Source organism: Crotalus tigris, unplaced genomic scaffold (genome assembly GCF_016545835.1).
Source record: "Crotalus tigris isolate CLP2741 ecotype Arizona unplaced genomic scaffold, ASM1654583v1 scf7180000019068.10715455, whole genome shotgun sequence".
NCBI lineage: Eukaryota > Metazoa > Chordata > Lepidosauria > Squamata > Viperidae > Crotalus > Crotalus tigris.
In genome coordinates, this window is record NW_024097358.1 from 5,238,213 (window position 1) to 5,265,749 (window position 27,537).

General features: G+C 40.9%; 2 protein-coding genes across 5 annotated transcripts in view; one reads left to right on the plus strand and one right to left on the minus strand.

The window, feature by feature from the left end:
• Window positions 1-27,537, plus strand: part of FAM227B (family with sequence similarity 227 member B) — an 88,176-nt gene that overhangs the window by 48,196 nt on the left and 12,443 nt on the right. For all 4 annotated transcript variants that reach the window (XR_005558588.1, XM_039358744.1, XM_039358746.1 and 1 more), the window contains exons 11-12: window positions 24,454-24,512; window positions 25,066-25,226. Coding sequence is in view for 3 of the 4 variants with exons in the window: in XM_039358744.1 (XP_039214678.1) it covers window positions 24,454-24,512; window positions 25,066-25,226 (220 nt within the window). In the remaining variant the exon portion in view is untranslated. The remainder of the gene's footprint in view (window positions 1-24,453; window positions 24,513-25,065; window positions 25,227-27,537) is intronic.
• GALK2 (galactokinase 2) overlaps window positions 26,744-27,537 on the minus strand; it is a 49,506-nt gene continuing 48,712 nt past the window's right edge. The window contains exon 10 of the mRNA XM_039358750.1: window positions 26,744-26,915. Coding sequence (XP_039214684.1) covers window positions 26,867-26,915 — 49 coding nt within the window. The 3' untranslated portion in view covers window positions 26,744-26,866. The remainder of the gene's footprint in view (window positions 26,916-27,537) is intronic.

Genomic DNA, 27,537 nt, shown 5'->3' on the forward strand with positions numbered 1-27,537 from the left:
CATGAACAAAAATAAAATGCTATGTGGAATTCTGTAGTCATCAGAGGGAGCTACGATTGTGGTTGATGCCATGCGTTTCAAGTCTTCCAGAATCCTGAATCCCTTGATTCCTAAATTCAAACATTCTCCTACTTTTACTATTTATTTAGTAAAGCATGATCCTTTACTAAAGCAGATGCACATTTTTTTCTCAAGCCTGATGGCTGCACTTCACTTTCTTTCATAGGGGCTGATTCAACTAATATTCTGAACTTTTCCTTCCTAAATTGTATACATGGGCTATAATAGTCTATAAGGCAAGAGTTAAACTGGCCTATGTCAATCAGCTTTGGCCACTGTCAGTCCTGGCCATCACTTGGTAAAGGAATAAAGTGAAAACAGCAACATATTTAATACTTGTGCTTCCTTGTTCAGTATCTTAGCATTGCAAGTCATATTCCACCTTGGATTAAATTATATTGCGAAGTTTTTATGGAATGAAGTTGGATTGTAGTCAGATTTGGAGTCAGTGCAAACGATACAGATATCTCTGGATTATCTGTCATTGTTTGAACATTGTCCAAAGTTGAAAATAAAGCATATGCAAACTTTCATTGACATTCAGGAGAATTTCTAGTATTTATCTAGAAGTAGATAGGAAACCTCACTTTATTGATGTAAAGTTTTAGGCATACATGACCCAAAAATGGATCTGATCACATTGCATGATCTCTTTCGACAGGCTAGGCTAGGGTATGTCTCTCTGAGGTTCAGTAGTGCTTTAGAGTTGATTTTAATTTTGGAAAATCAAGCAATACATTTTCTACACAAATAAATAAACACAAATGACGAGAACCAGGCTAACAGGTGTGGAAGGAGGCTGATCTAGGTTCTGTCTTTTTTGTTTCTTTAGACCTTGCATTGATAGCTGGCATCCTAATGCTCCTTGATCTATGAAACCCAGGTCCAGCTTCAGTTAAGTAGATTTATGTGAGACCATTTTGTGGGACACACAACTCTTTGTAGACTGACAAGACAAGTGGTTAAGGTATGTGCCACATCACAGGTACCAAATGATTGCATTAAGAGTTAATCTCAAAGCCTGTAGTTTAAAGGGAGGATTTGTTGGTGGAGAAGATTAAGGACCTATATGGAAAGCCTGTGTATAAAATGGGGGACCATCCCAGACAACTGCAAATAGTTGTGCATTTGGAAGAGATTTGCACCAGTTGAAGGTGACAGTTGTAAAATGGTTGCTTTCATATTGGTGAGGAACTGTATTAGCTAAAACATATAAGGAACGGTTGCTGGAATTGGGTATGTCTGGTTTAATGAAGAGAAGGACGAGGGGGGACAGGATAGCAGCCTTCCAGTATCTCAGGGGCTGCCCCAAAGAAGAGGCAGTCAAGCTATTCTCCAAAGCGCCTGAAGGTAGGACAAGAAGCAGTGGGTGGAAACTAACCAAAGAGAGAAGCAACCTAGAACTAAGGAGAAACATCCTGACAGTGAGAACAATTAACTAGTGGAACAACCTGCCTCCAGAAGCTGTGAATGCTCCAATACTGGAAGTTTTTAAGAAGAGACTGGACAGCCATTTGTCTGAAATGGTATAGGGTTTCCTTCCTGAGCAGGGGGTTGGACTAGAAGACCTCCAAGGTCCCTTCCAACTTTATTATTATTACAAATTGGCAGGGCTTTGAGAGGTCAGAACCACTATCTCAACTTTTGGACCTCTATTTATTATTATTGTTATTATTGTTATTATTATTATTAAAATAGGACGAGGAAGGAAATCTGGTATATGTTTGGCACATTGCATTATTCATAAAAATAATAAAGATGGGATAAAAAATAACTAACTAAAAATATTGTTGATTCTGAATAGTTGCCATCTATTATTAAAACCCCAGCAGTATTGGTGTGATTTTTTTCCCCAGTTTTGGTTTTATAGAGATACCACCTTACAAACTATTGAGTTCATAAGTATCCTGCAGCCACTTTTACTTATTTCACAAGCAGCTTCCCACTCGGATCCTGAAAACCGAGTGTCTGCAGCATTTCATAGAAGATGGGCTGGGTGGTTACGGAGTAAAATTTTGTAATATTTAAAGTTTACCCATTCTTTTTGGTCATCTCTGCCTAGCTAACTTGTTTGTTCGCATATTCAGTATAAATTACCTTACTTTACCTGATACTTTGCTTCAGTTCCAGAAATCTGGAAATACTCAAGCTTTTAGAAAATGTTTCTCATAGTTTTCTTCAGTTCTGGAAAAGAAATCATTTGGGTAAATTGCGTAGTGAATGATTTCCAGAGCTTTTCTAGCTTAATTTTTTTTTAAAAAAAAGCCTTGGCTAAATTAATCCTTTATTCATATTTTGTAGCACTGAATGTGAATTAGTGAGATGTCCATCATTTCTAAGGTGTGTCCATTTGGGAGTGAGGAATTATACATACAACGCAGAGAAAATCATAAATGGGAAAATGATGAATACAACATCCATAGTTATGCTTTCCAAATTACATACTTTTTATATGCGCCCATTATGTATGTGTCCATTATGTACATTTTCTTGAGGAATGATTAAATGGGATCAGAAAAAGGGGAGTGAGTATATTCTGCATACTAATATGTTTAATATAAATTAGTATATGTTAGTATATATTACTATATGTTTGGTATAAATATACTAAATATGCACTAAATGTTTTGACCCTGCCACGTCCCAGTGCTAAAGCTGAGCCAAGTCTTTTAATTCTTTAAGCATTCTGCTTACATGAAAAGAATAGCTGAAATGTTTTTTAAAAAATAATAATTTGGGCCCTGGATTTTAATTGCCTCTTGAATTAATTTTATCTGAATCTTACATGGATTAATGAAGCAGCAGATAATGATGAATAAACTGTATACCTGTGGAGGAAAATAAATCTAGGTGTATTTTATAATAATTACTGCCCATAAAGTTAAATGCATCCATGATTGCTGTTTATATTTCTTAATGGTAGATACCTTGATGTTTTATAAATCTGAATACTGCAATTCATAGTGTAACTTTAAAAGAAAAACTATTTGTTTACTAATACTTAATTGTGTTAACCTGCACATCACAGCAGCCTAAAATTATATACTATGAGTTGCTATGGGCCAATATTCTGGTTTATAATTTCAAAATCTTTCCAGATGATGTTGTTGGGAAAGGATCTATTTATTGCAGATATGCATTCTCACATTCTCCAAAGCAACTTTTTGCCTTCAAATCTAAAGTACTGCACTATTAATATTTAATAGTGGGTTCAGATTGACCAGGGATTTTTCTGCTTTACATTGCTAATTACCTTTTATACTTTTAGCAAGCCAGACATCAAAGGACTAATTACTCTTAATGAATAATCCTGACAGTTGTTTTAATTTAATTCGATTTCTTATTCCAGTTCCTCCCATTGGAAATTCTGGACAAAATATTAATTGTATGGTAGAAGAGTGAAATCTTTTGCATAAACTTAAAAAAAAAATATCAAGATTCAATAGATGGATTTTAGATTGGCTGCAGAAATGGGAGCAAGCATCCCGAATTTGAAAATGTATTCTCAGGTAGATAATTACTTCATTTGATTCTGTTTGTATTAGGAGATCTCACTAAGCAATGGACTGCCATAAAGAGTATTTATGTCCTGGTTGTTAGCTATTCTGGTTCTTTTTGCCAGCAACTTAACATTGTGCGGATAAAGAGGAAGTTAAAACTGTATATTGTATATCACCCATCTACTATTTTCAGTAACTTGATATTTAGTTATCCAAAGGGATAATGCCGAGGATCTTTTTCCTTTTATTGCACATTCAGACAGGCCCCTCTTGATCTGAAGGGCGCTTGTGATATTGACTTAGTTGATCCATTTCATCCTTCTTTCTAACTCCTTCCCAAAATGTTGCTTAGAAAACTAAGGACCTGTCTATGTAATTGGCGGGTGTCAAGACTGATGACTCCCCCCAAAAATGGAAATCAGAAGATTTCCTTTTTATCTCTGTCCAAGAGTTGCAATGAAAAACGTTGCATTGATGACACAATCCTGATTAGATTAGCATAAAAAAAAGAAAAAGAAAGATTTTTTGCTCCCATATTTGGGCCGATACGGTGCATCAAAAAAACACTCAAGGTAAATCTCCTCCCCCTGTCTCTTCCCTCCCTGATACAGCTGACAAAGTGAGAAAGAGCCTGTGGCTTAGAGGTTAATACAGCTGCCTAACATGCACACAGCCCAGGTTCGAATCTCAGAAGGGTATGTCTGGCTGAAGAGAGTTAAGAAGCTCAAAATAGCTATTCCAGTTCTCCCTTTATTCTTTGTTAGCAATCAAAAAAAACACACACACACACACATATATATATATATGAAAAATGAACACCAGGATAAAAATAAACAGGACTGTTTAATATAAACAAGCCTGTGAGTAAAAAACTTATTTACTGAGCTTTCATCAGCCAAACTACTTGACGTCATCAGAGTTAGAATGCTAGATGATTAGGGAGCTTGCCTATATACAGCTGCCTGTCTCTGTGCCCGGCTCCTCCAGCGGCCCATTAGCTATGTTACTCTGCAATGTGTTAAATTGATTCTCATCCGGCAGCCTGTTGGTGGATCTGATGATTGCAGCTCCCTCTCCCTGATCCTGCAAAGAACAACTATTCAGATGTTCCTGCTTCATACTCTCCCCTCCTTTTTTGTCATCTCCTCCCATAGCAGCTCTTGCCGCCTCACCTGCAGCCCTGTCATTCCAGTCCTGCCAGTTGTTATCTCGTTGTGGTGTCACCCGCCCCCCCTCCTCTTTTGCCAGTTCGCTTTGCCAGCTTCCCCATTGGTAGAGCCATGGTCTTGCTTTTGCACCGTATGGGATGGCCATCTCCTCCGTGGATTGCCACGTTGTTTCTCCCATCTTCTGAGAGTTTGGTAGGAGGTCTATGTGCCGGGTGATGGAATTTTCATCCGAAAGCCAGGCTTCTTTAAGAAGGCGGCCCCTCTTAGTGGTCTCACGAGATATGGTCTGGGCATTTTCCAGATCGAATGTATGGTTCAAATTGGCCATGTGAGCCCACACTTGCGAGTGCTGCTCCTGCCTTTGGATTGCCAGTTCATGTTCGTGGACCCTAGTCCTGAGCCTTTTAGCTGTTTCCCCAAAGTAATTGCAGAGGCAGTTCCTGCAATTAATTCTATAGATTATAGAAGACTGTTCACCGTTGGGGAGCGGCTATTTGGGACGCATAATCTGGGTTCTTAGGGTCTGCTCTGGTCTATGGGCAACACTCACATTGTGGGGGGCCAGCAGCCGTGGCTTCGGAAACACCACAGATGTAAGGTAAAGCTATCCGTGTAGCTGGTGTCATCTTTGCTCCGGAGAGTTGGGCCCTGTGGGGTTGACACGGTCTACTGTAGTGTCTCACAAATTCCGTGGGGTAAAAGTACGATATACATTTCTCTCTTCAATTTTGGCTCTCCCCGTGCTGCAATGAGAATTAATTCGTTTAAATAAAGTCCTAACAACTAATTTTGTGTGCTACAGGAGTAATCATCTGTTTGTCTGAATTGGTATAGGGCTTCCTGCCTGGGTGGGGGGTTGGACTGGAAGACCTCCAAGATCCCTTCCAACTCTGTTATTCTGTACTTTCTATTCTGCAGTCAGGAATTGAAGGGCACAAGGGATTGAAAGGCACAATTTAAAAAAAATATGAGATACTTCATCCCCCTCCCAATAATCTTAGAATAATGAATCTTCAGAAGCAAGAATCACAATTTTATAGAATATGGGAAGGCAATATTCATCAAGTTAAGCACAATAGATTTGCTCTCATTGCCTCTCATGATAATGGGAATTGTGGACAATTTGGGGGCAAGTCTGCTCAACAGCGATCTTCTTTTTCTTCGTTTTTCCTTCTACAGTCTTGTATTATTCTTTGCTTAATTCTTTTTCTTTTCCATATAGATTGCTCTTCAGTAAAAATTAAAAACACCGACCCTGCTAAAACTAAATTAACTTGCTCTATCATCCTCCAGCTTCTTAGATTTTTACGTCCTGGAATTTCATGCTCCTGCTTGACATTCATCTAACTTTTCTGCAAAGCATGTGGCAAGATGTTTGGTCTTGGAAGGAAACTTAAGTTCCTGAGAATATTCTTGTTAAACTTACCAGATGGACCCAGCACCCTTTCTCCATATCATGTTTCAGGAAAGCTGAAAAATTAAGGCAGACTTCATTGGCGGACTTCAGTTAATTTTCAATAGAATCGGTCTGTTAATCTTCTCTCTTTTGTGTCCTCACCCTTCCTTGACAAATGAAACAGGCGATGTTGCTTCTCCCCCCCCCCCCCGCTTAGTATGGCTAAATAAGAGTATTTGATAAAAACAGAAGTTAACAATTCTATATGCCAGTGGTGGCGAACCTATGGCACGGGTGCCAGAGGCGGCACTCAGAGCCCTCTCTGTGGGCATGTGTGCCATCGCCCCAGTCCTAGGCCTTCAGCTGGGTTTTATAAAACCTTTTCGCTTTAGGCCTCCGCCGCCGTGTGCAAAAAAAAAAAAAAGGTTCAATCAGTCAATTTCAACTTCTTGCGGGGGGGGGGGGAATCTTGCAAAGTTGGAATTGATTGATTGAACTTTTTAGTCCCTCCCAGTCTGCTGTTACCACCGCAGCCACGCCCACCCAATGGGCCATGCCCACCCAATGGGCCACACCCACCCAGCACTCGACGATGCATAAGTGGGTTTTGGGTTGCAGTTTGGGCACTCGGTCTCTAAAAGGTTCGCCATCACTGCTATATGCAGACCGCACAGTTTGTTTCCTGGTTTAAAACTGGTAAAACAATTCTCTCTTTTCTCCTTTTGTAGTTAGGAAATGTTTACAAGCCAGAGGCAAGTGATATATCCAGTTGTCCTTCTACTGGATGCTCCATTGCAAATCCTAGCTCCCCTTCTTCACCCCGATGAACTGTGTAAGGGAAATGTGCTTTCCATCAAAACGTTCAAGTTGTGAATGAAGGCATCCTTTGGGGGTTGCTGAGGTCACCAAATTCCTGCCTGCCATTTATATTTTTGTGAAAGCCAGATGGCCCAGCTGAAGCCTGCATGAGGCTTCCTTGGGTCTACCTCCTTGCCATTTTTAATGCAGCCAAAGAGAGAGATCAATCCAATATAGGATTAGAAGGTGACTGTAGTTGTTTTAATTTTTATAACATATACATGCACATTAAGAATAATCAGTTTTACTATCTGACCTGTCCCGTCCTTGACTTTGGAGAATTCAATTTCCCGCCTGCCCATTTACAGACTGTACAGGTCTGGAAAAACTAATGCAAGACAGTTCTACAGTTTTACAACACTCAAGGCCATCGGACTTGAGGTGGGGAGGAAGATTAAAAATAGTTAAGAAGATGGTGACCACGACCACACAACTGAAGCCTCTCCCATTTTTACGTGCATCACAGTTCAGTGTTCCAATATCTCAGGGGTTGCCACAAAGAACAGAGAGTCAAGTTCTTCTCTGAAGCACCCGAAGGCAGGAGAAGAAGCAACGGATGGAAACTAATCAAGGAGAGAAGCAACTAGAACTAAGGAGAAATTTCTTGACAGAACAATTAATTAGTGGAACAACCTGTCTCCAGAAGCTGTGAATGCTCCAACATTGGAAGTTTTAAAGAAGAGACTGGACAGCCATTTGTCTGAAATGGTATAGGGTCTCCTGCCTGAGCAGGGCGTTGGACTAGAAGACTTCCAAGGTCCCTTCCAGCTCTATTATTATTATTATTATTATTACAAATTGGCAGGGCTTTGAGAGGTCAGAACCACTATCTCAACTTTTGGACCTCTTCTGCAGATGCCCCTGATATGGTCTCATACCATCTTGCCCGGGCCATAATAAACGTGAAGGGCACAGATGTGGGAACAAGCAGAAACTGAAACTATCCAGTCCAGAATATTAGCAATTCCCCCTAGTTAATTACAGTAATTTTTGCTGGAAGTATAGCCTTGTAGTTAAGCTTGTGCTAAGAATGCATGAGTGAAACTTTTAAATATATCTTAAATCACCTAATGGAATCCTTGTGTATGTTTACTTGCTGTGCGCTATGCTGCTTAATAGCAAACATTCTCTAGGTGATTATTAACATAAGGCAGAAAACAAAAACCATTTGTGTATATGTGTGTGTGTGTGTGTGTGTGTGTGTGTAATATATCTAGGACACTGTATACTATGGAACAAAAATGTTTTATTGACATAGTAAAGAGATTCTTTTTTAAACATTCAAATGTGGAGTGAGATTTTTAACATGTAATTTGTTTAGTTTCTGAGTTCAGAAGATTACTGGAAAATGCAGCCTAAGACCAAGTAAACCAAAGAATACGTATTTTCCAAGTGCAGAATTATTTTAAGGAAATTGAGTGAACCGTTCAGTATGTGTATATTTTGTCTTGAAAGATGTGTCACAGGACGTCATGCAGCCTGCAATACTAATCTTAATGCAATATTAATATTTTGTTACCTTTTAACTTGCTTGGTTGCATTAGTTAAATGTAATACATTTTTATTTTGGTAGTATTAAGGGGCAGGACTGGAAGCAGTGCATAAATTCCTTACAGCTCGGCCACCAGGAGTCTTAAGGCAGAGAGGCAGGCTATAAATTGTAAAATTGAAACAAAATTAAGTATTCAGTTTAAGGGCAGAAATAGAAAGCTATTTTTTTTCTGTTGAGGATTACAGTTCCTCCTCATTATCTGGAGGTCTTCCTTTTTCTTGGGGTTGGGGGCAATCAAAAATAGGCAGAACCATTTCCCCTTTCTTCCTCCCCTCCTCCTTTGCTTGGTCTTGTTGAAGATCTCCACCAATTTTTTTTTTTACATGTTTTTCAAAAATGACCTCAGGATGACGTGTGAAGTTTAGGTCATCCCACAAATGCCACAAGTATGTACTTGCATCACGACACTGGATCCGAGCATGCAAGTCATGGCCTAGGCATGATGGTGTCAGAACCCCACAACCATTGCTGGCACCGCAGCAGATGGACTAACCATCATCATATCACATCCTTCCATTTATTGGAAATCAGGTCATCAACACCCCCCACCCACCCCCAGCTCTCAAATTCCCCCAAATGTTTTTATTCTGACCAACCAACAATTGCACATTCCTGCCTTGGAACCATCAACTACCTGACCTTTTGTCATTCGTCAGCATCAAGGATTAGTGTGACTCAGAGAAGAGCCGCAGAAAAAGTTGCTTTAGCCTTTGGCCCGTGAGTTGCCTGTTGTTGAAAAGAAGTGTTGGCATTCCAATCTGTTGCCAGCATTTTGAGATAGGGTTCCTAAAAACGATTGTTTATATGTCCTTTGGTAATAAATTATCCCAAATAAGGGAAACAATTGGAAGCACATGCATTTCCAATGAAACGAAGGCTGGGATCAAGGTGGGTTTTTTTTCCCCGTTTTCTGCTTTGTAAGCCAAAAATTGCTCTTAGAAACACAAACCGTGGATGGAGGACAATTCTATCCATTCAGCAAACACATTGATAGTAAGCTGTGCGTGCAGAAAGAATGGTTTTTCTATGGTGGATATAATGCAAAATGCACGCTCTGGCATACTTAATAGAGTGGAAAGGCAGACAGGATCAATAAAATAATACACTTTTTTTTTTTAAAAAAAAAAGATTACCTGAAATTTTGGACATTCAAACTTCATAGTTTGCTGAAATTCAGAAACCTTTTTTTTTTCAGGCAGAGAAAAATATGCGCATGCTGCCTTGTTCAAGCGGGGTTTGTAAGCTAGACCCGTTTGTCTGATATAGAGCATCTTTTGGTATAGTAGAGGGCTTTGCACAAAATAATAAAATAAAGCTTTTTGACCTGGACTGAGAAGGACAGCATATCAATCGTGTCATCCAAATCTCTTTTGTAGCGAGACAAAGAACATGGTTTGACCCTCCATGATTAAACATCTTAGGCCTTCCTTGACCATCTTTCTGCTTCTCTGCAGGTGACCTTTGTCTGAGAAAGGTGTGGATTATAATCCAAAATACCCCTTAGACTCTTCTAATATTTACCTGTTTTGTTAGGTGTTGCTTTCTATCCCAAAGAGCCCTACCTTGGAAATGACCAGCTTACAGTGCCAATCACAACGCTAAGCTAGCTGCCTAAACTTGAATGTTTGAACTTCCCTCCAAAACAGTTGGAGGTTCGTTAGTATAATGCTTTAAGATTAGAACTTCATACATAACAGTTTCTTAAGCCGAGATTTGCTCATCTCCTAGATAAATAGCAGAATATCCATTGTGGATCAGCTTCACTTTGAAGTTTCAAATCTGAAGCTTTTCTTGATGGGTTAGTTTGTAGGCCATTCACCGTAGGGGCATCTATGTTTAAGATGTAGCTAATATAGCTCTTAGATTTCAATCAGAATATGTTCCCTGGTGGTCTCGGTAGCCCCCACCCCCTTTTTTTAAAACAGCAGGAGGGAAGATTTTTCCTTTAGCTTATTTCCAGGGCCTGCTCCACCCTTCTGAAATACTTTTACTACGCAGCCACCGCTGCCACCCAAACCACCTCACTTTTTTTTTTGGAGAAACACCCTCAGGGTATCCTTCTTTATTTGAATTGATTTTCTACAGTTGTTTATCTTTTTTTTCAATCTGGTCATGGAAAGCACATCTGGTTCCTATTTTAATCAGTATTCCACTGGGAGCAACATCATATTTAGAGAGAGCTAGCCATGCTAAAACAATAATCCATAATGATGCAACTGCTGGTAATTTGAAACGTTTTTATCCACTGTTTTTAGAAGTGTGCTAATGGTGTAGGCTAACTGATTTCTCAGAGAGTCTTATTAACAGATATGTGGATACTCTGGCATAAGTGAATGATTAGGCAAGCCATGGATTTCTGCTCTTATTGTAAGCATAAGTGGTACCGAATCCTATTGACTGTGGATTCAAGTATTTTAGGATTTTCTTTCTTTCTTTCTTTCTTTCTTTCTTTCTTTCTTTCTTTCTTTCTTTCTTTCTTTCTTTCTTTCTTTCCTTCCTTCCTTCCTTCCTTCCTTCCTTCCCTCCCCTCCCTCTCTCTCTCCCTTTCTTCTTTCCTTCCTTCCTTTTTCTTTTTCTTTCTTCCTCTATCCCTCCCTCCCTCCCTTCCTTCCTTCCTTCCTTTCATCCATCTCTGTTTTCTTTCCTTCCTTCCTTCCTTCCTTCCTTCCTCCCCTCCCTCCCTCTCTCTCTTTCTTTCCCTCCTTCCTTTTTTTCTTTTTCTTTCTTCCTCTCTCTCTCCCTTTCTTCTTTCCTTCCTTCCTTTTTCTTTTTCTTTCTTCTTCTATCCCTCCCTCCCTCTTTCTTTCTTTTTTTCTTTCTTTCTTTCTTTCTGACTTTAATAAAGGTTATAAGGTATAATCTTATACCCATGTAACTGGGAGCGAGCCTCATTAAATTCAGGGAGACTTACTTCTGTGTAAAACGCATGTGAGATTGCACTGCAAAGGAAATCATTTATACTGGTTGAAGGTCATTGAGTTGTTGGGCCCGGACCAATTTGGCAAGTAATGCTTGCCTCTTACTGATTTTGATTTTTTTTTTTTTTACAAAGAGCTCACGCTGCAAACAAATAGCTGTATAATCTTCTGTGATGATGCTCATTCCACTTAGTAAAAGTATAAGCCTTTATAATTGACCAAATAAAATATTTTGGATGGGTTCAGTCTCTTAATAATAGCTTATAAAAATAGTAGCTTACCAGAAAGGTACTATTAATAGATTGAGCCAGTTTACAATGTAGTACTTGGCCAGTTAAGCAGTGCTGGATTAAGCAATGTCATCTTCTTATTCGTCTTAGTGGCGCAGTGGTTAGAATGCAGTTTTGCACGCTCGCTCTGCCCACAGGCTGGAGTTCGATCTTGATCGGCTCCAGGTGGACGCAGCCTTCCCTCCTTCCAAGATCGTTAAAATGAGGACCCAGATTGTTGGTTACACACATGAAGTTAAGAGCCCAGTGTTTGGTTCTTAAGGAGCCAAGTAGGTATGAAGAGCTAAACCTTCCCCATTCTTCCTGACCTCTCCCATCAGTCTCATAGAAAGCCTTGCTTTCTCCCAACTAGTCTCATTTTGGCATAAGCGCTTGGCAACGGAGGGAAGACTGAGGACAGATTTCTCTAATAACAACCAGGACTATTCGTGATGAGTCCAAGGAATGATCTCTCTGAGCTCGGATTAATTTACTCGGAAAAAGGATTAGAGTAAGGACAGAAAAATTCTACACAGCGCTTTTACTTTCAGATCAGAAATCTACATATAGGGAATTCACGGCAGTTCAAGTCTCCGTTTTCTGTCTTGTGTTCTTTTGATGCCAGAGAGAAGGAAAGGGTGTCTTGGGAGGAGGATTCCTGCATATTGTTTTGGAAATACCTATTAGCTTTCTCATCAGCTCTTCCACCAAACCTCAAAGCTCAGCCATCAGCAGGGATGAAAAACGAATTTCACAGCCCCATAATCTAAGGAGAAGTTGTATCGATCACCCACATGGATCCCTGTAGCACAGTGGTTCTCAACCTTTTTAATGCCGGGACCCCCAACCGGTCGTAAGTCAAGGACTACTCAACCGGTCGTAAGTCGAGGACTACTCAACTGGCGCACCACCGTTTGCAGAATGGGACTTTTGGCGGGCTCAGCAGGGCAGAGACAGCCTGGACAATTCCTATTGGCTTTTGAAAGCCAATATAATTAGACTCTATTCAAGAGAGTCTATTCTATTGGCTTTCAAAAGCCAATAGAATAAAAGGGAGGAGCACAGCTAAGGAAAAGGGGGAAAAAAATGGCAGACTGCATTGTTTGGTGACCCCCGTGAAATGGTCGTTCGACCCCAAATGGGGTCCCGACCCACAGGTTGAGAACCACTGCTGTAGCATATGGCATGAGCAGCATTTCATTGTTAGTGCCAGCTTGGTTCCTAGGCACTTCTCACATTTTATCATTTTCCCAGGCCAGGCCATTATCACTGGCACTCTACCCCTGCAATAGGATAATAATTCCACTTTTCTTTTAAGAACCTGACCGTCCACTTTGTAAGTCGTTATAACTAGCTCACCTGGAAGCAAATCCAGACTTAAACAAATCAATCTGCTACACCATATCTGTTGTAAACACATATCCCTGCCTGACTAAAAAGCCCAGACCTTTTTCTCCTTTTAGTTCTTGTGATATTGTGGGGCTGTTTCCATTGCTGCTGCTTTAAAATACGCACAGCCTTACATGCTGTCTCCAGATTAGGTTTCGACAGCGTCCCAATAATTTGGTGAGACCCCGTGGTTTCTGCAGAGCCCGTTTAAAGATCTCGATGGATTTATTGGGAAAGATTTATGGAGGGAGCTCAGATTACAGAGCCCAAGGGCTTAAGTCTGTGATACAATCTGCAAAAGGCTGCTACGCTAGAGAGTTCCCTTAAAAAAAAACGTGCCTGCATTTCCCTTTCACTGATAAGAGCAATTGAAACAATAAATGATCTTTTTTAAAGTCATGAGACACAATAAAGATCAATTCTGGGTCGCTGTGTACAGATATTGAAAAGTAGCTCTTTGGTTTGAAAAAAAAAATCAAGTTACTTCACCAGATTGCGTTACAATAATGTTTACACTATTTTTTTTTCCAAACCTTTCCTACTTTCAAGAAATGATAATAGATTCAATACAAAGCATTGTTACAAAATGTTCATGTAAAGACGTTTTGCATGTTCCTGTAGCAACAGACTTCCGGTTTTGGTCACCTTTAATAATTTTACTCCCAAATCAATCAATCAATCAATCAGAATAGAGCTGGAAGGGACCTTGGAGGTCTTCTAGTCCAACTCCCTGCTCAAGCAGCAGACTCTACACCATTTCAGACAGGTGGCTGTCCAGTCTATTCTTAAAAACCTCCAGTGATGAAGCACCTACAACTTCTGGAGGCCAGCTGTTCCACTGGTTAATTGTCCTCGCTATTAGGAAATTTCTCCTTAATTCTAGGATGCTTCTCTCCTTTCAGTTTCCATCCATTGGTTCAAATCAAAAGTAGGCAGTAGATTGTATGCTAATCTTATAAGGTTGTTGTTGTTAATTGCAAAGTCGTGTCCGACCCATTGTGACCCCATGGACAACGTTCCTTCAGGCCTTCCTGCCCTCCACCATCTTCTGGAGTCCATTTAAGCTCAGGCCTCCTGCTTCAGTGACTCCATCCAGCCACCTCCTTCTCTGTCGTCCCCTTCTTCTCTTGCCCTCCATCTTTCCCAGCATCAGGCTCTTCTCCAGTGAGTCCTTCCTTCTCATTACATGGCCAAAGGATTTGAGTTTCAGTTTCAGGATCTGGCCTTCTAAAGAGCAGTCGGGGTTGATCTCTTCTAGGACTGACCAGTTTGATCTTATAAGGTAGAGCATGAGTAAACAGATGGCATCTGTTCATGAGCTGAATTGCCCTGGTGGGGAGGCTAACTATTGGTAAGTGTTTTTCGAAATTCACATAAAAATAAGAAAAACGGGTTTCCAATTTCAGTGTTTTGAACATGAAGGAAACGAAGTTTCCCCCCTTCCTTTCCTTCCATGTTCAAAAGCTGAAAAGCATTCAAACTTTTCCTCTGCATTCTGAAATGATACAGACTTCTTTCATTTGCTTTTGATCATATATTCGTTAGCATACTGTGCTATATAAATGACAATGTTCCCCTAGCCTCAGATTCAGCTAATGGATCTTAATACCTCAGTAAGAGGCATTGTTTACACATGTAAACAATGCTACTAAGGGCTGTGATGGTATCATTTTTTAAAAAAGAGGAGAGATGGGCACAGATGCCTTAATGCTTCAATTTCAGATTTTTTTAGCATGAGCTCTGGGATCAAAAAAATACTTTTTGTTGCTATTCAAAGCCTTGGCCCAGGCGAGTTTTATTTATGGCATTGTGTCATTAAGTTGGGGTGGTTATTGAAAAGATAGTCATGTGTGTTGCATCTACACTGACAGCCACTACCCAAATGTAATTAAGATGTTTAAATAATTCCCTGTTGCTGAAAGAGGTTTCATTTCATTGCTTAAGAAATAGAAACCCTGTGGAATCTGAGATTATTATTTTTTTAATCGACCAAGGCTGTTGTTTAGAACTCAAGTACACACCTTCTGCTTGGATCAGCACCTCAAGTCAGATGCTCTTTGGCTGAGCTGTGTTACAGAATTCTTTTTCTTCTCAAGAGAGATGCCTCTTTTCCGTCCTTCTAAAACACAGAAGGCCTTTGCTGGAGAAAAAAATAATAATAAATTGTTGGCTCCCAACTAACTATGTTGCTGGGAAGCAGCCAGTTTAGTTCTTTTTTTTTTTTTTATGGAAACAGCAACAAACATCAACAAAATCCAGATTGGTCAAAGAGCGGACTGGTCATTTGGAAGCTAACTTTTAACATAAACAAGTCCTTTTATGATCAATTTATCATAGGAAGCCTTTAAACATTTGACTGGAGAGATTGGCTTTTTTAAAAAAAGTGGCTTTTTTCATGTTGAGCCCAGTCATTAAAATATAGAACAGTGGTTCTCAACCTGTGGGTCGGGACCCCATTTGGGGTCGAACGGCCATTTCACGGGGGTCGCCAAACAAGGCTGTCCGCCATTTTTTTCCCCTTTGGCCACGTCCCTGGCACCCGCTGATGTATAAGTGGTTGGGGGTCACCACAACATGGGGAGCTGTATTATGGGGTCGCGGCATTAGAAAGGTTGAGAACCACTGATATAGAAGGTGTCGTCTTTGCAGTAATTTAGCATTTAATAATCTTCTAGGAATTAGCAGAATGAGCAGTATTTTCAAGAATCAGTAAATTCCAAAGAGCTTTTAAATTAATAATGTCGAAATCTGGAGGGAGGGAGAATCTGTGTTAGGAGAATGGCCAAACTGATAGCTCATTAGGTTTATGCCAGCCAGGACAAAAATGAAGAGAGAGGTTTTCTCCAAGTTTTTGCCATCCATATTTTAGTCTTTTTATTCTCCCATCCATTGCTTCTCATTAGAAGGCTCACATCTTGCAAGGAATGTTCTTATTTGTTTGTTTATATTATTTTTCAGGTAGTTCTCAATCTAATCTGTTTAAGAATATTTCAACCCTAATAGCGTAAAAATACTGCAAATAGTAAATGTTATGTCATTTAAAGATAGAGCTGTATCAGCAGCAATAAAACGAGTATCAGCACTCATAGAAGAGGTGGTTGAGTTGGTTGTATGAACACATTCTGTCCTTCATATCACAGTATAATGAAAAGCTCATTGGTGGAAGGGCAAATGCCTGGTTATGGGAAAATATAAGTGCTGTCTTGTCAAAGATGCATCCATCATCACATTTATAAAGCGTTGGGGCTTTATAAATGTAATTGGCTGAGACCCGGTGGCAGGCATATAACCTCAGTGAAAAGAAGACTATGGAAGAGGCTAAATTAAGCCATCTTCACAAAGATGGACCCTTCTTCACTAGACAGGAAGTAGGATTCTGTGTCAAAAGAAGCTGATGGGCACAGGCATTTTCGTGTATCCAGATGAAGTAATTAAGGGAGAATAGATTGAATGATGGATGCAGCTTTCTTTGAAGGCAAGAAAGTTTGCCCACTAAGGTACCGCTGTAAAAATTCTGATGGATGAGTTGCTATGGAATGATCAGTATGTAAATCAAGCTGGGCTGTTGAGTCTGGTTAATAAGGGGCTCAGGAGACAGAGGATATGTAGAGCAGAAGGCAACGCAATGATGCAGGGAGAGATTATCCAAAGACATGTATCTTTCCCCAGGTAATCTAGCTGCAATAATAATTGGCACTGTCTATCACACCAGCAGACTGACTTGCAGGTTTCTTGGCTGAGGGAAAGGAAGAGCTACCAAGTCTCCATTCATGTGGAACAGGTGGTAACTTCCTGAGTGTCGTGACTGCTGTGTTGTCTGTGCCAGCTAGGTAAACTGAAGGACATCTACCTGTCCCAGAGACAGACAGTGAGATTGCTGATATCGAAAACAGCTGTGGTACTGCGTGAGACCATTTTAGCTGTGTATTCCAAAGTTGGAACATTTGGAATGCCGTGAAGATGTTCCGATGCTCCAAGTATTTGAGGTGGTCCTTCCGTTCAGCTGGTAACCATTGGAAGGAATCCAGCTTGTGCTTCTCTTTCTCTATGTGTTAATACTGTCCATTACTGGTGGTAAAGGTAAAGGTTTTGCCTATCCCAGGGGTAGGCAACCTTGACTCTTTTATGACTCGTGGACTTCAAAACTCCCAGAATTCCTGAGCCAGCATGGCTCAGCTTGGAAACCTCTCCCTTTCCCCTCAGCATGGCTGGCTCAGGAATTCTGGAAGTTGAAGTCCACGAGTCATAAAAGAGTCAAGGTTGCCTACCCCTGCCCTATCCAATCATGCCCGACTCTAGGGGGCGGTGCTCATCTCCATTAGCTGAGGGAGCCAGCGTTGTCCAAAGACCCTTCCCATAGTCATGGGGCCAGCATGACTATGCCCCAAGGCGCACGCAACCCTGTGGCTTTCCCACCAAAGTAGAACCTGTTGACCTACTCAACATTTGCATGTTTTCAGACTGCTAGGTTTGCAGGAGCTGGAGCAAGTAACAGGAACTCACTCTGCTGCACAGCACCAGGACCTCGAACCCAGGCTGTCAACTTTCCAGTTGGCAAGCTCGGTGTCTTTAACCACAGAGCCATTATGCATCTACGGGCGATATCTTTAGGTAGAAAAGAATAGCCATAGTCAGCTAAATACTGTAAAAGTTTTCCTCCACTATATGGAATCACTTGTCTCAGAAATTCAGAGTTAGTGATGCAGCTGGACATTTTGAGATTGTTTTGAGAGGAATCAAACCTGAAGGAGTATTGCAAAGTCACACAAAGGAGGACAATGGAAGTGGGTCTATTTCCTAAACAGTGATAACTCAGAGAGTGGATCTGGCTATAAACGCGATTGCACGTTCCATGACGCATAGACCTTAATCTAACGTTAGAAATGACTTGGCTCATCAGCAGTTGAAAATAGTCCTTAGGAAGGGCAGTGCCTGGAAAATTTCTTCATTCTTTTTTATGCATTTTAAGTCACCGTGTGCGAGTGTGGTATATGTACAATATGCTGACCCTTCTGAATACTGTCTAGAATTGTTGGTTGCTATATAAGCTACTTGGCATAAGCAAGTCCAGGAATTTAATTCTTAACCCACATTCACAGTTTTTGTTCTGAATTTTTATACACCAAAAAGCAACTGTGCATATTTTACATAATTAAAAACAGTAGAGAATTCTGCAGTTTTAACCTGATTTATGTCTTCTTTCAGCTCTTGGGAAGATGTTGTCTTCCACTAAGAAGGGGGAGGAATTGGAAGCATTTTTAAGAATTGAAATCCAATCCGAATGCAAGGGCATCTAGATCAGGCTGTCCTGGTTAAGGGATGACGGGATGTTGAAGTCCGACACATCTGAAGGGTAGAGGAATGGGACAGATGGATTTAGAAGATAGCTCTGGCTTGTGATATCCCAAAGCAATAAAATAGTGTGGCATCTCCTGTTGTTTTCTCCCTACGGTCCAATAGTGCCAAGCAAAGAGGAAGCAGTGTGGGTGTGTCCCTGCATTAATTAGCATTAGTCCTAAGAGCCAAATACACAGGGAGTTGCCTCAGAAGAAGACATTCTTCCCAAAGAGAGGAAAGAAAGAATTAAACAATGGGCCACTGCTGTGTTGGCCAAAGGCCCGCTACCCGTTGTGATTCCTGCCTAGGTTGTGTTAGGCTGTGCTATTGCTAGGCACTCGTATTGAACGTTAGACTCAAACTATCCATGAAAAGAACTATCATGAAGGTAGTCCTGATGACACAGCCTCAGTAGACTGAACAAAACAGGTTGAAGCTTGTCATCCCTTGAACCACATCCTGGAAAAACCCGTAGCTTGCATATCGGTGCTTGGGGAAGACTAGAGCTCTAAAGGACCAAACCATTAAATCAGGGGTCTTCGAATGTGGCCCTTTTATGACTTGTGGACTTCAACTCCCAGAATTCCTTAGCCAGGTGTTGAAGGGGCTATAAAACCGAATTGCTCTAGGTTTTTTTTTTAACCGAGCTTTCATCTTCATCAAAAAAAAAAAAATTCTCCAAAGCATATAAGGAAAGGCTGCTGGAATTGGGTACGTCTAGTTTAGTGAAGAGAAGGACGAGGGGGGACGCGATAGCTGCCCCAAAGAGAAGGGAGGGGGGATGAGGGGGGACGAGGGGGGACGAGGGGCTTCCCCAAAGAAGAGGGAGTCAAGCTATTTTCCAAGGTGCCTGAAGGCAGGACAAGAAGCAAGGGATGGAAACTGATCAAGGAGAGAAGCAACCTAGAACTAAGGAGAAACTTCCTGACAGTTAGAACAATTAATCAGTGGAACAACCTGCCTCCAGAAGCGGTGAATGTTCCAACACTGGAGGCTTCAAGAAGAGACTGGACAACCATTGTCTGAAATGGTATAGGGTTTCCTGCCTGAGCAGGGGGTTGGACTAGATGACCTCCAAGGTCCCTTCCAACTTTATTATTGTTGTTGTTGTTGTTGAAATAGCAAGACTCTTCCCTTTTGCTTCTTTCCAGAACTGATCTCAAAGCCTCCGAGCTAGTCATCCAGATCATTTTCGTCTAGATCGGACAGAACTGTGGAGAGTTTCAATTAATAACCTTCAAGAAGCTTTGTCAGATCAGGAGGAGGGAAAACAGGAGAAGTAGTGATCTGAAGCAGTAACAGATGTTAGGGGAATGTGCTGATCCAGTTATTACCTAGCACTGAAAGGACTGGAAAAAATGTTCTGGAGGCCAGCAGCGACACAGCCCTTCTGGGTGGCCTGCCCGTCATTTTGTGTTGGCTGTCATTTTGCAGAAGGCATTCTGGGTCATCATGACACTTGAGAAGAAGGGTGTGTGTGTGTGTGTGTGTGTGTGTGTTGTGGGGGAGGGAGGCACTCAATTGCTTTCTCACAAATTTTCTCTTTACGATAAAGATGGGTGTGTACCGAGCGTCCATCCAATTCAGCTTTTCTGAATTTTACAGTACAGTAGCTAGTATTTTACACGGACCATCGTTGTTCTGATTTATGTGTGCTGTTGTACCACATAGGGGGATATATTTTGAGGACCTGCAATCCAGGTCTTTTTTTAAATTTAAATTTATGTTTATTCTCCAGCCGGAATGTGCCTTTAACTACAGTTTTCGGACTCCAGCAATTTCTGCAGTTTTCCCAAGGATGGTGTTCCTCTAGATCAGCAGGGCTACAATTTCCTTTATGTCTAACTAACATGGCCAGGATTGTCTCCTCCAGCATAGCATGAACATGTTCTTGGGTGCCCCCCCTTTTTTGGTAGGTCTATGCATTACAGACCCATAATCGGCACATTCCTATAGATTAGTTTATAAGTGGATCGATACAGGTAATCCTCGACTTACGGATACAGTTGATCCCAAAATTTCTGTTGCTAAATGAGAGAGTTGTTCACTGATGTTTTGCCAATTTTACGACCTTCCTCGCCACGCCTGTTAAGGGAATCACTGCAGTTGTTAAGTTAACAACCCAGTTGTTAACTGAATCCGGCTTCCCCATTGACGTTGCTCACCGGAAGGTCGCAAAAAGTGATCACATGACCCCAGGGACACTTCAGCTGTCCCGAACGTGAATTGCCAAGCATCCACATTTTGATCACGTGACCGTAGGGAGGATGCAACGGTCCTAAGTGTGAAAAACGGTCCTAAGTGATTCCCCCCCCCCCGGTGCCATTGTAACTTTTCAACAGGCATTAATGATTGTAAGTCGAGGACTGCCTGTAATAGGTTTTCATGATGTCTCTAATCCAGAGGTCCCCATCTTTTTGGGCACCAGGGACCGGTTCCGTAAAGAAAGGTTTTTCTGCGGACCGGAGGGTGCATGCTTTTGTGTGCTGCCTGCATCCCGCGGATGAGGCTTTGCTTGTTTGTGCGGACCGGTTGCTGGCCCTCCACAGCCTGGTGCTGGTCCACGGACCGGGGTTTTGGGGACCCCTGCTCTAATCAATACTGCATGGGGCAGCATTAATGGGTCTTCTGGATGGATTAATCTTTGCTGTTCTTCAGAGCTAGAATTCTGGCTTCTTCGTCTCCTTCCTCCCCCGCTAAGTAAAAATTTGGGGATTTTTGCAGAGTTTCCTTGCAGCCTCAGAGGACGGCGGGGCGGGGGCGGGGGGGGGATATGGTGGGTACGGAGGCCTCTCAAGACAAGCAGCCCTAGAAATTCTTACGGCTTGGCAGGACTACTGTGTGAACCAGCTGTAACTTTTCATGTTGAACTGGGCGTTGCAGGGCATCACATGACAGCTGACAGGCACAATCCCTTAAATTGCACTCCTTCGGAAAACTTATTCGACACAATGGAGAACAGTCCTCCCTCAACAATTGAAGGCACGGAGAGGGCTGGCTGTTGTGGCTGCAAAGCTATAAACCATCTTACCGTGGCAGGAAAGAGGGGAGGGGGCTGCCAGATGGCTCCCCCAGTGTCCTGTAAGGTTATAAAGAGGCAGAATGTTTTCATTTACCAAAGGGATGGGGGGGGGAGAGCTACTGCTAGAACCGAGTCTTACATTAAAAGCAAACCTTTTGTGGAAAGGTAGGCCTCCTCTTGGGAAATTTATTCCTGTCCTGGGAGAAACAGCACGAACAAACTTTATCTGCTCTTGTTTCTAAGTTTACGGTGAAACCTCTTTTTACCAGACCTCGATGGATCGGATTTCGACGGGGACTTAAGTCACTACGATGGTGTAAATCTTCTGCCATGCCTTACTCTGGAATTCAGTGCCCTACTCTTGGGTTCCTCAGTCACAGATACCCTCTCCCACCCCTCCGCCCCCACCCTTAGCCTATTCACATGAGGTTTCCCTTGCATATCCACTTCAGTGCATTTAAATCCTTGGAAGCTTTCGCCAATGAGATCCTGCAGGAAATAAAATTAATTGCAAAGTATCCCGCTGACTAGAATCACATTCCCAAGACAGTGCTGCCCTTGACAAAACCAGGTGCCAGAACATGACCCTTGACCATGAAAAGGTCTAGCTATTGAAATCCTCAGAGGATTCACATTTGGGTTGAAACATTAGCTTTCTGGGAGCATAATCCCTAACTGAACAAGGATCCCTATGTGCAAATAAGTGTGCCCCTGTAGATTTCACACACCCACGTGTACCCATGATCATCATAATCACAGCGGTTTTAATCTGTAACCCCAGGTGTTGTGCAAGTGCATGGTTGGTTTGTGCCCCTAGTAACATTTTCAAAGGTTCAGACACAGAAGAGATTATTCTCCTAGTATGGATATGAGAAAAATGAAAGTGTGTCTCGGTTGAATGCAGTTCTTGAAGTAATTGCATTTTTAATGCAAGTTCCCTAGTCAAAATTATGTATTTGCCAAGATTATTCTAAATAAAGTGCATCAGAGATAAAGTTGGATAGTAGCTGGAGACTTGTAGTGTCCATTATGTTCTCTCATTTTTAACAGGAATATCGATGAGAAGAGCATATACACATACCATGGTTCTTGCAGTTAGTCGGAATTGCCCATTTTATTAATACATCCTTAGTGTGTTTCCCATAAAACATTAACCCTTTGAATAATAATTCGCACAATAGACAATTTTGGCTAGGATGCTCAAAAAAAGGGCGGTGATTGTGTTTCCTTTGAAGGAAACCAAGATAATCAGAATTAATTCTTGGAAACTTAATACTTGCTCAGTACCGACTTCCGAGACATAACAGTCTTGGAATTGGCAAGAACAAGTCTAAATCCCTTGAACACAATAATGCAAAAATTCAAGAATTAATTAAAATTTCTGGGAATAGTGATTTTATATTCATGATTTACGTTTAAGAGCCCATGGACATTGTTATGTAACTAAGGACAGTGAGTAACCGCACCATGTTTGTTCTACATGTCATCAGTTAATTTTATTTTATTATGAATTAGAATTAGAATTAGAATTAGAATTAGGAATGGAATAGAATGGAATGGAATGGAATGGAATAGAATAGAATAGAATAGAATAGAATAGAATAGAATAGAATAGAATAGAATAGAATAGAATAGGAAGGGGCCTTGGAGATCTTCTAGTCCAGCCCCCTGCTCAAGTAGGAGAACCTATACCATCTCAGACAGGTGAATGTCCAGTCTCTTCTTAAAAATCTCCATTGATGAAGCACTCACAATGTCTGAAGGCAAAGTTGTTCCACTGGTTAATTGTCCTCACTGTCAGGAAGTTTCTCCTTAATTCCAGGTTGCTTCTCTCTTTGATCAGTTTCCAATCATTGTTTCCTGTCCTTCCCTCTTGTGCTTTGGTGAACAACCTGGCCCCCTTTGTCTTGGGGCAGCCCCTCAGATACTGGAACACGGCTATCATGTCTCCCCTGTTTCTTCTGTTCTTTAGACTAGCCAAACCCAAATCCCGCAGCCGTTCTTTGTATGTTTTAGTGTCCAGGCCTTTAATCATCTTACTTAATAATAATAATAATAAAGTTGGAAGAGATCTTGGAGGTCATCAAGTCCAACCCCCTGCTCAGGCAGGAACCCTACACCATTTCAGACAAGTGGCTGTCCAGTCTCTTCTTAAAAACGTCCAGTGTTGGAGCATTCACCGCTTCTGGAGGCAGGTTGTTCCATTGCTTAATTGTTCTAACTGTCGGGAAGTTTCTCCGTAGTTCTAACTTGCTTCTTTCCTTGATTAGTTTCCATCCGTTGCTTCTCGTCCTGCCTTCAGGCGCCTTGGAGAATAGCTTGACCCCCTCTTTTTTGTGGCAGCCCCTGAGATATTGGAACACTGCTATCCTGTCCCCCCTCGTCCTTCTCTTCCTTAAACTAGACATACCCAATTTCAGCAACTGTTCCTTATATGTTTTAGCCTCCAGTCCCCTGATCATCTTTGTTGCTCTTCTCTGTACTCTTTCTAGAGTCTCAGCATCTTTTTTACATCGTGGTGACCAAAACTGAATGCTTTATTCCAAGTGTGGCCTTACCAAGGCTTTGTAAAGTGGTATTAATACTTGCTCTTCTCTGAATGTTTTCCAAACTCTCAACATCTTTTCTGTGGTAAGGTGACCAAAATTGGCTGCAGTATTCCAGGTGTGGTCTCGCTAGGGTTTTGTAAAACGGTAATAATAATTAGGCAACTTTTGAATTCTGAACACTTTTTAAATAGGGTACAGTCAACTTTCAAAGTCCTTTTGAAAAGGGATGGCAGAGTTGGGTGGCACACCAGCCTGTGCACCTGTCTAAAAACTAATTTTTCAGTCGTAGGAATGTATTCTTCTAGAACACTAGTGGTTGAGATTTTTAAACCACATCTTTAAGAAAAATCCAGACTGCATCTCTGTGATGGGAAGAAAACACAAAATTAGGTGACTGAATCCCCCCCCCCTTTCTTTTTTTGTATTTTATGCAGTGAGATTTCAGGTGACTACGGAAGAACAAATGCAGGAGCCAGCACAAGAAACAAAAGAGGTACGTGTGAGCATTCTGCATTACATTCAAGACCTGAACACCGTTTTCTCTCTAACCCTTCTTATTTCTCTTTGTGTGTTTTGCAAAAACAATTAAGTTGTGCGTATTCTTTAGAAGAAAGGAAAATCTCCCACCAACCTGGGCTCATTAATGAACTCTAGGTATCATCCTGGAGAGAGGGAAACCAGTTCATACCGTACTGAACAGCCAACAGCAAGGAAGGAAGAGAGTGGAATAAAATATTACAAACAGCAATAAGCTTTTATTCAAAGGGTAGGTTAGGTTTTGTGCTGCAGATAGAGAAGCCAGTCTTTTAGCAACCAATAAGCAAGAGGAAAACAGAGATTGTAGAGAGCAGAGTTTGGGGAGGGGAGATTAAATAATTAAAAACAATGCTGGGGATGGAGTGCTTGACCTTTAGTTCTGCACTGTTTCCCCAATCAGGATCTGCCCCCCCCCACCTCCACCCCCCCCCCACCTCTTAGCAGCCAAGCTGGAAGAAGGATTAAACTGTGCTCTATTATAATAAAGGCTCTTTCCATCTTCTTTATAGTCCCATTACATTGGAGATGGTCCAGACTTTCAGCATTCCCTTTTCAACCTTGGTGGTCAAAGTCCATTGGTCTCCTATTATCTTCAGATGCACGGAATCCCTAACACTTTAGCAAACTCCCGGGGCTACAGGATCAATCATAGTGAAATCTGCAAAGTACCATATCCTTTTATTTTTAAAGGGAGAAGTTTATGGCTTGAGATAGCTTTACAGTTTCTGAAACCTGCAGTAAAATAATTTATTTCCATTAAACACACACACACATACACAACACACACACACATAAACACACAAATGGGGCGGCTGAAGGGATGGGAAAGACAGAAGTGAAATCTGGACTTTGTGGGAATGTGGTTTTCTTTTTCATGGCAGGTCAAACTAAGAAACTTGGACTCTGTTTTTGGAACTTTTTAAAAAATTTTCTCTCTGAGCTCAGTTCTTTTCCAAATTGGATTTGGAGAAAAGGGCTAAGCAAATATGTAGAGGAGTTGTGGTATACATCTTCTCTCAATTATGGTCTGCTTTTGGTATTAAAAGACACATATAGCATGCATGTTTTATTTCAGGGCTTTTCAACCTTTTCAGCCATTGTATCACTTTTAGGATATGGCAATATCTGAGTGGCACCAGTCCCCTAGCAAGGTGTCAAAAACTTGATGACCAAAAAAAAAAAAAAAAAAAGGAAAAAAGTGATGAAGTACAGGTAGTCCTCGACTTAGAACAGTTCACTTAGTGACTTTGGGCCAGTCACTCTCTCTCTCATCCTAACTGACTTCACAGGATGGTGGCTGTGGAGAAAACAGGAGGAAGGAGGTATGTTGGATATGTTTGCCATCTTGAGTTTTTTGTAAAAATAATAAATATAAATAAATGAAATTAAATAGAAGGCCTGCCCTAATGACTAGCTACGCTCATCCCACTAACCCACAGTCTGCTCAACCATTGTTTACTCAATAAACTATAAAAACAGAGAACACTAAGCCAAAACTGAACAAGATCCTAGCAGTCACCGAGTAAAATCGTGGCACATGCCTAGAAGCTAGATAATTTAACAACAATTGGATGTTATGGTAGAATATGACTGCGAAAGCCAGATTGAGCCTCTCAAAATCTGTGGATCAGAATAATTTTCTGGTCTAGTTCTCGGTTCCAGATAACCATCTGATCCTTGGATCACTTTCAGGAGGAGAAACAATATGCGCGACAGGCGTCCAAAGGATTGGTCTTTCATCTGCAGCCATGTGCACAGGACCAATTAGATGCCAGTTTTCCATGACAGATCGCAGATTCTTTAGTGGATGCGTCAGCCTGGAGCGTATTTCCAGAAAAAAAACTATGAAAATCATTGATACAAATCTTCTCTGGCAGAATTCCGATACTAGGTTAGCCAGTGAGTAGAAGGAGTTTCACAAATCTATAAGAATATTTTTTCTCTTAGGTAATAATCTGATTCCTTTCTACATCTGGGTCAACAGTCTGATCCTATGAACATGCAACTTTGGGATTTAAACTTGGAAATGTTTTGTAGTTGGAATCTCTTTGTTATAACCTAGTCAACTTGGGGGACAATTATATCTTAACTATAAACATACTTTTTGCTGTATTCCAATTACTTTAAAATGAAATACCTACTCGTTATGTTGGCTTCCTCTATGAAACTGAAAAATGAGGAAATGTGGATAATTTTAAGTCATCACTCCATTTTCTTCAATATCAAATTGATTCCAAGCAATGAGATGATCTTTCATTGTGAAATACATAAATCAGCACCAAAAAAACATGTTCAAGCCAAGGGCTACACTCAGTTTTTGAGAGAGACGTTGGAGCAATGTTCTCCTAAAAGGGTGGCGCTGGAACAGAAAATAAATAGGATTTAAATTAAATTAAATTAAATTAACAGGATTACTCAAGTGTTTAAGAATGCTTAAATATTATAGTTTAGCAGCAACTTTTGGGAAGTCTCCAAAGTTTATATCCACGTGTTCAGTTTCCCCATCCTTTTCAGAACATTTAATTCTGGATCAAGTGTTTATTTTAGCCATAAAGCCAGCAGTCAAGGATAATAAAACGATTAACAGTGGAGATGGATAAAAAATAAAGAAAATTAATAAGAGATTTCCCAAAGTCAAGGAGAGACAGATAGGACATGTAGAAGCAGAGAATTTCTCTGAATGCTGATCATTCAGGAAAAGGATCAAGTCACGATCTGTGTCAGGATTTTTTTTTTCCAAAATAAGATGAATATAAGTTTTCCAGGATTTGCTATAGAAACAATAATGAAGGAAAACGTGGCTCACAAACCACTCCTATGTACTGGGCTGTTGTTTCTAATTTCTTCTCCGTTATTAATTGCACTATTTTTTTAAAAAAAAAAGCTTTCGTTTTTAGTAATTGCTAAGAATGAAAATGTTTCTAGTACCTTATTTTTATCTAAACGAGTCCCTGTGAATTTTACTCTGCTAGTCGTTGCTG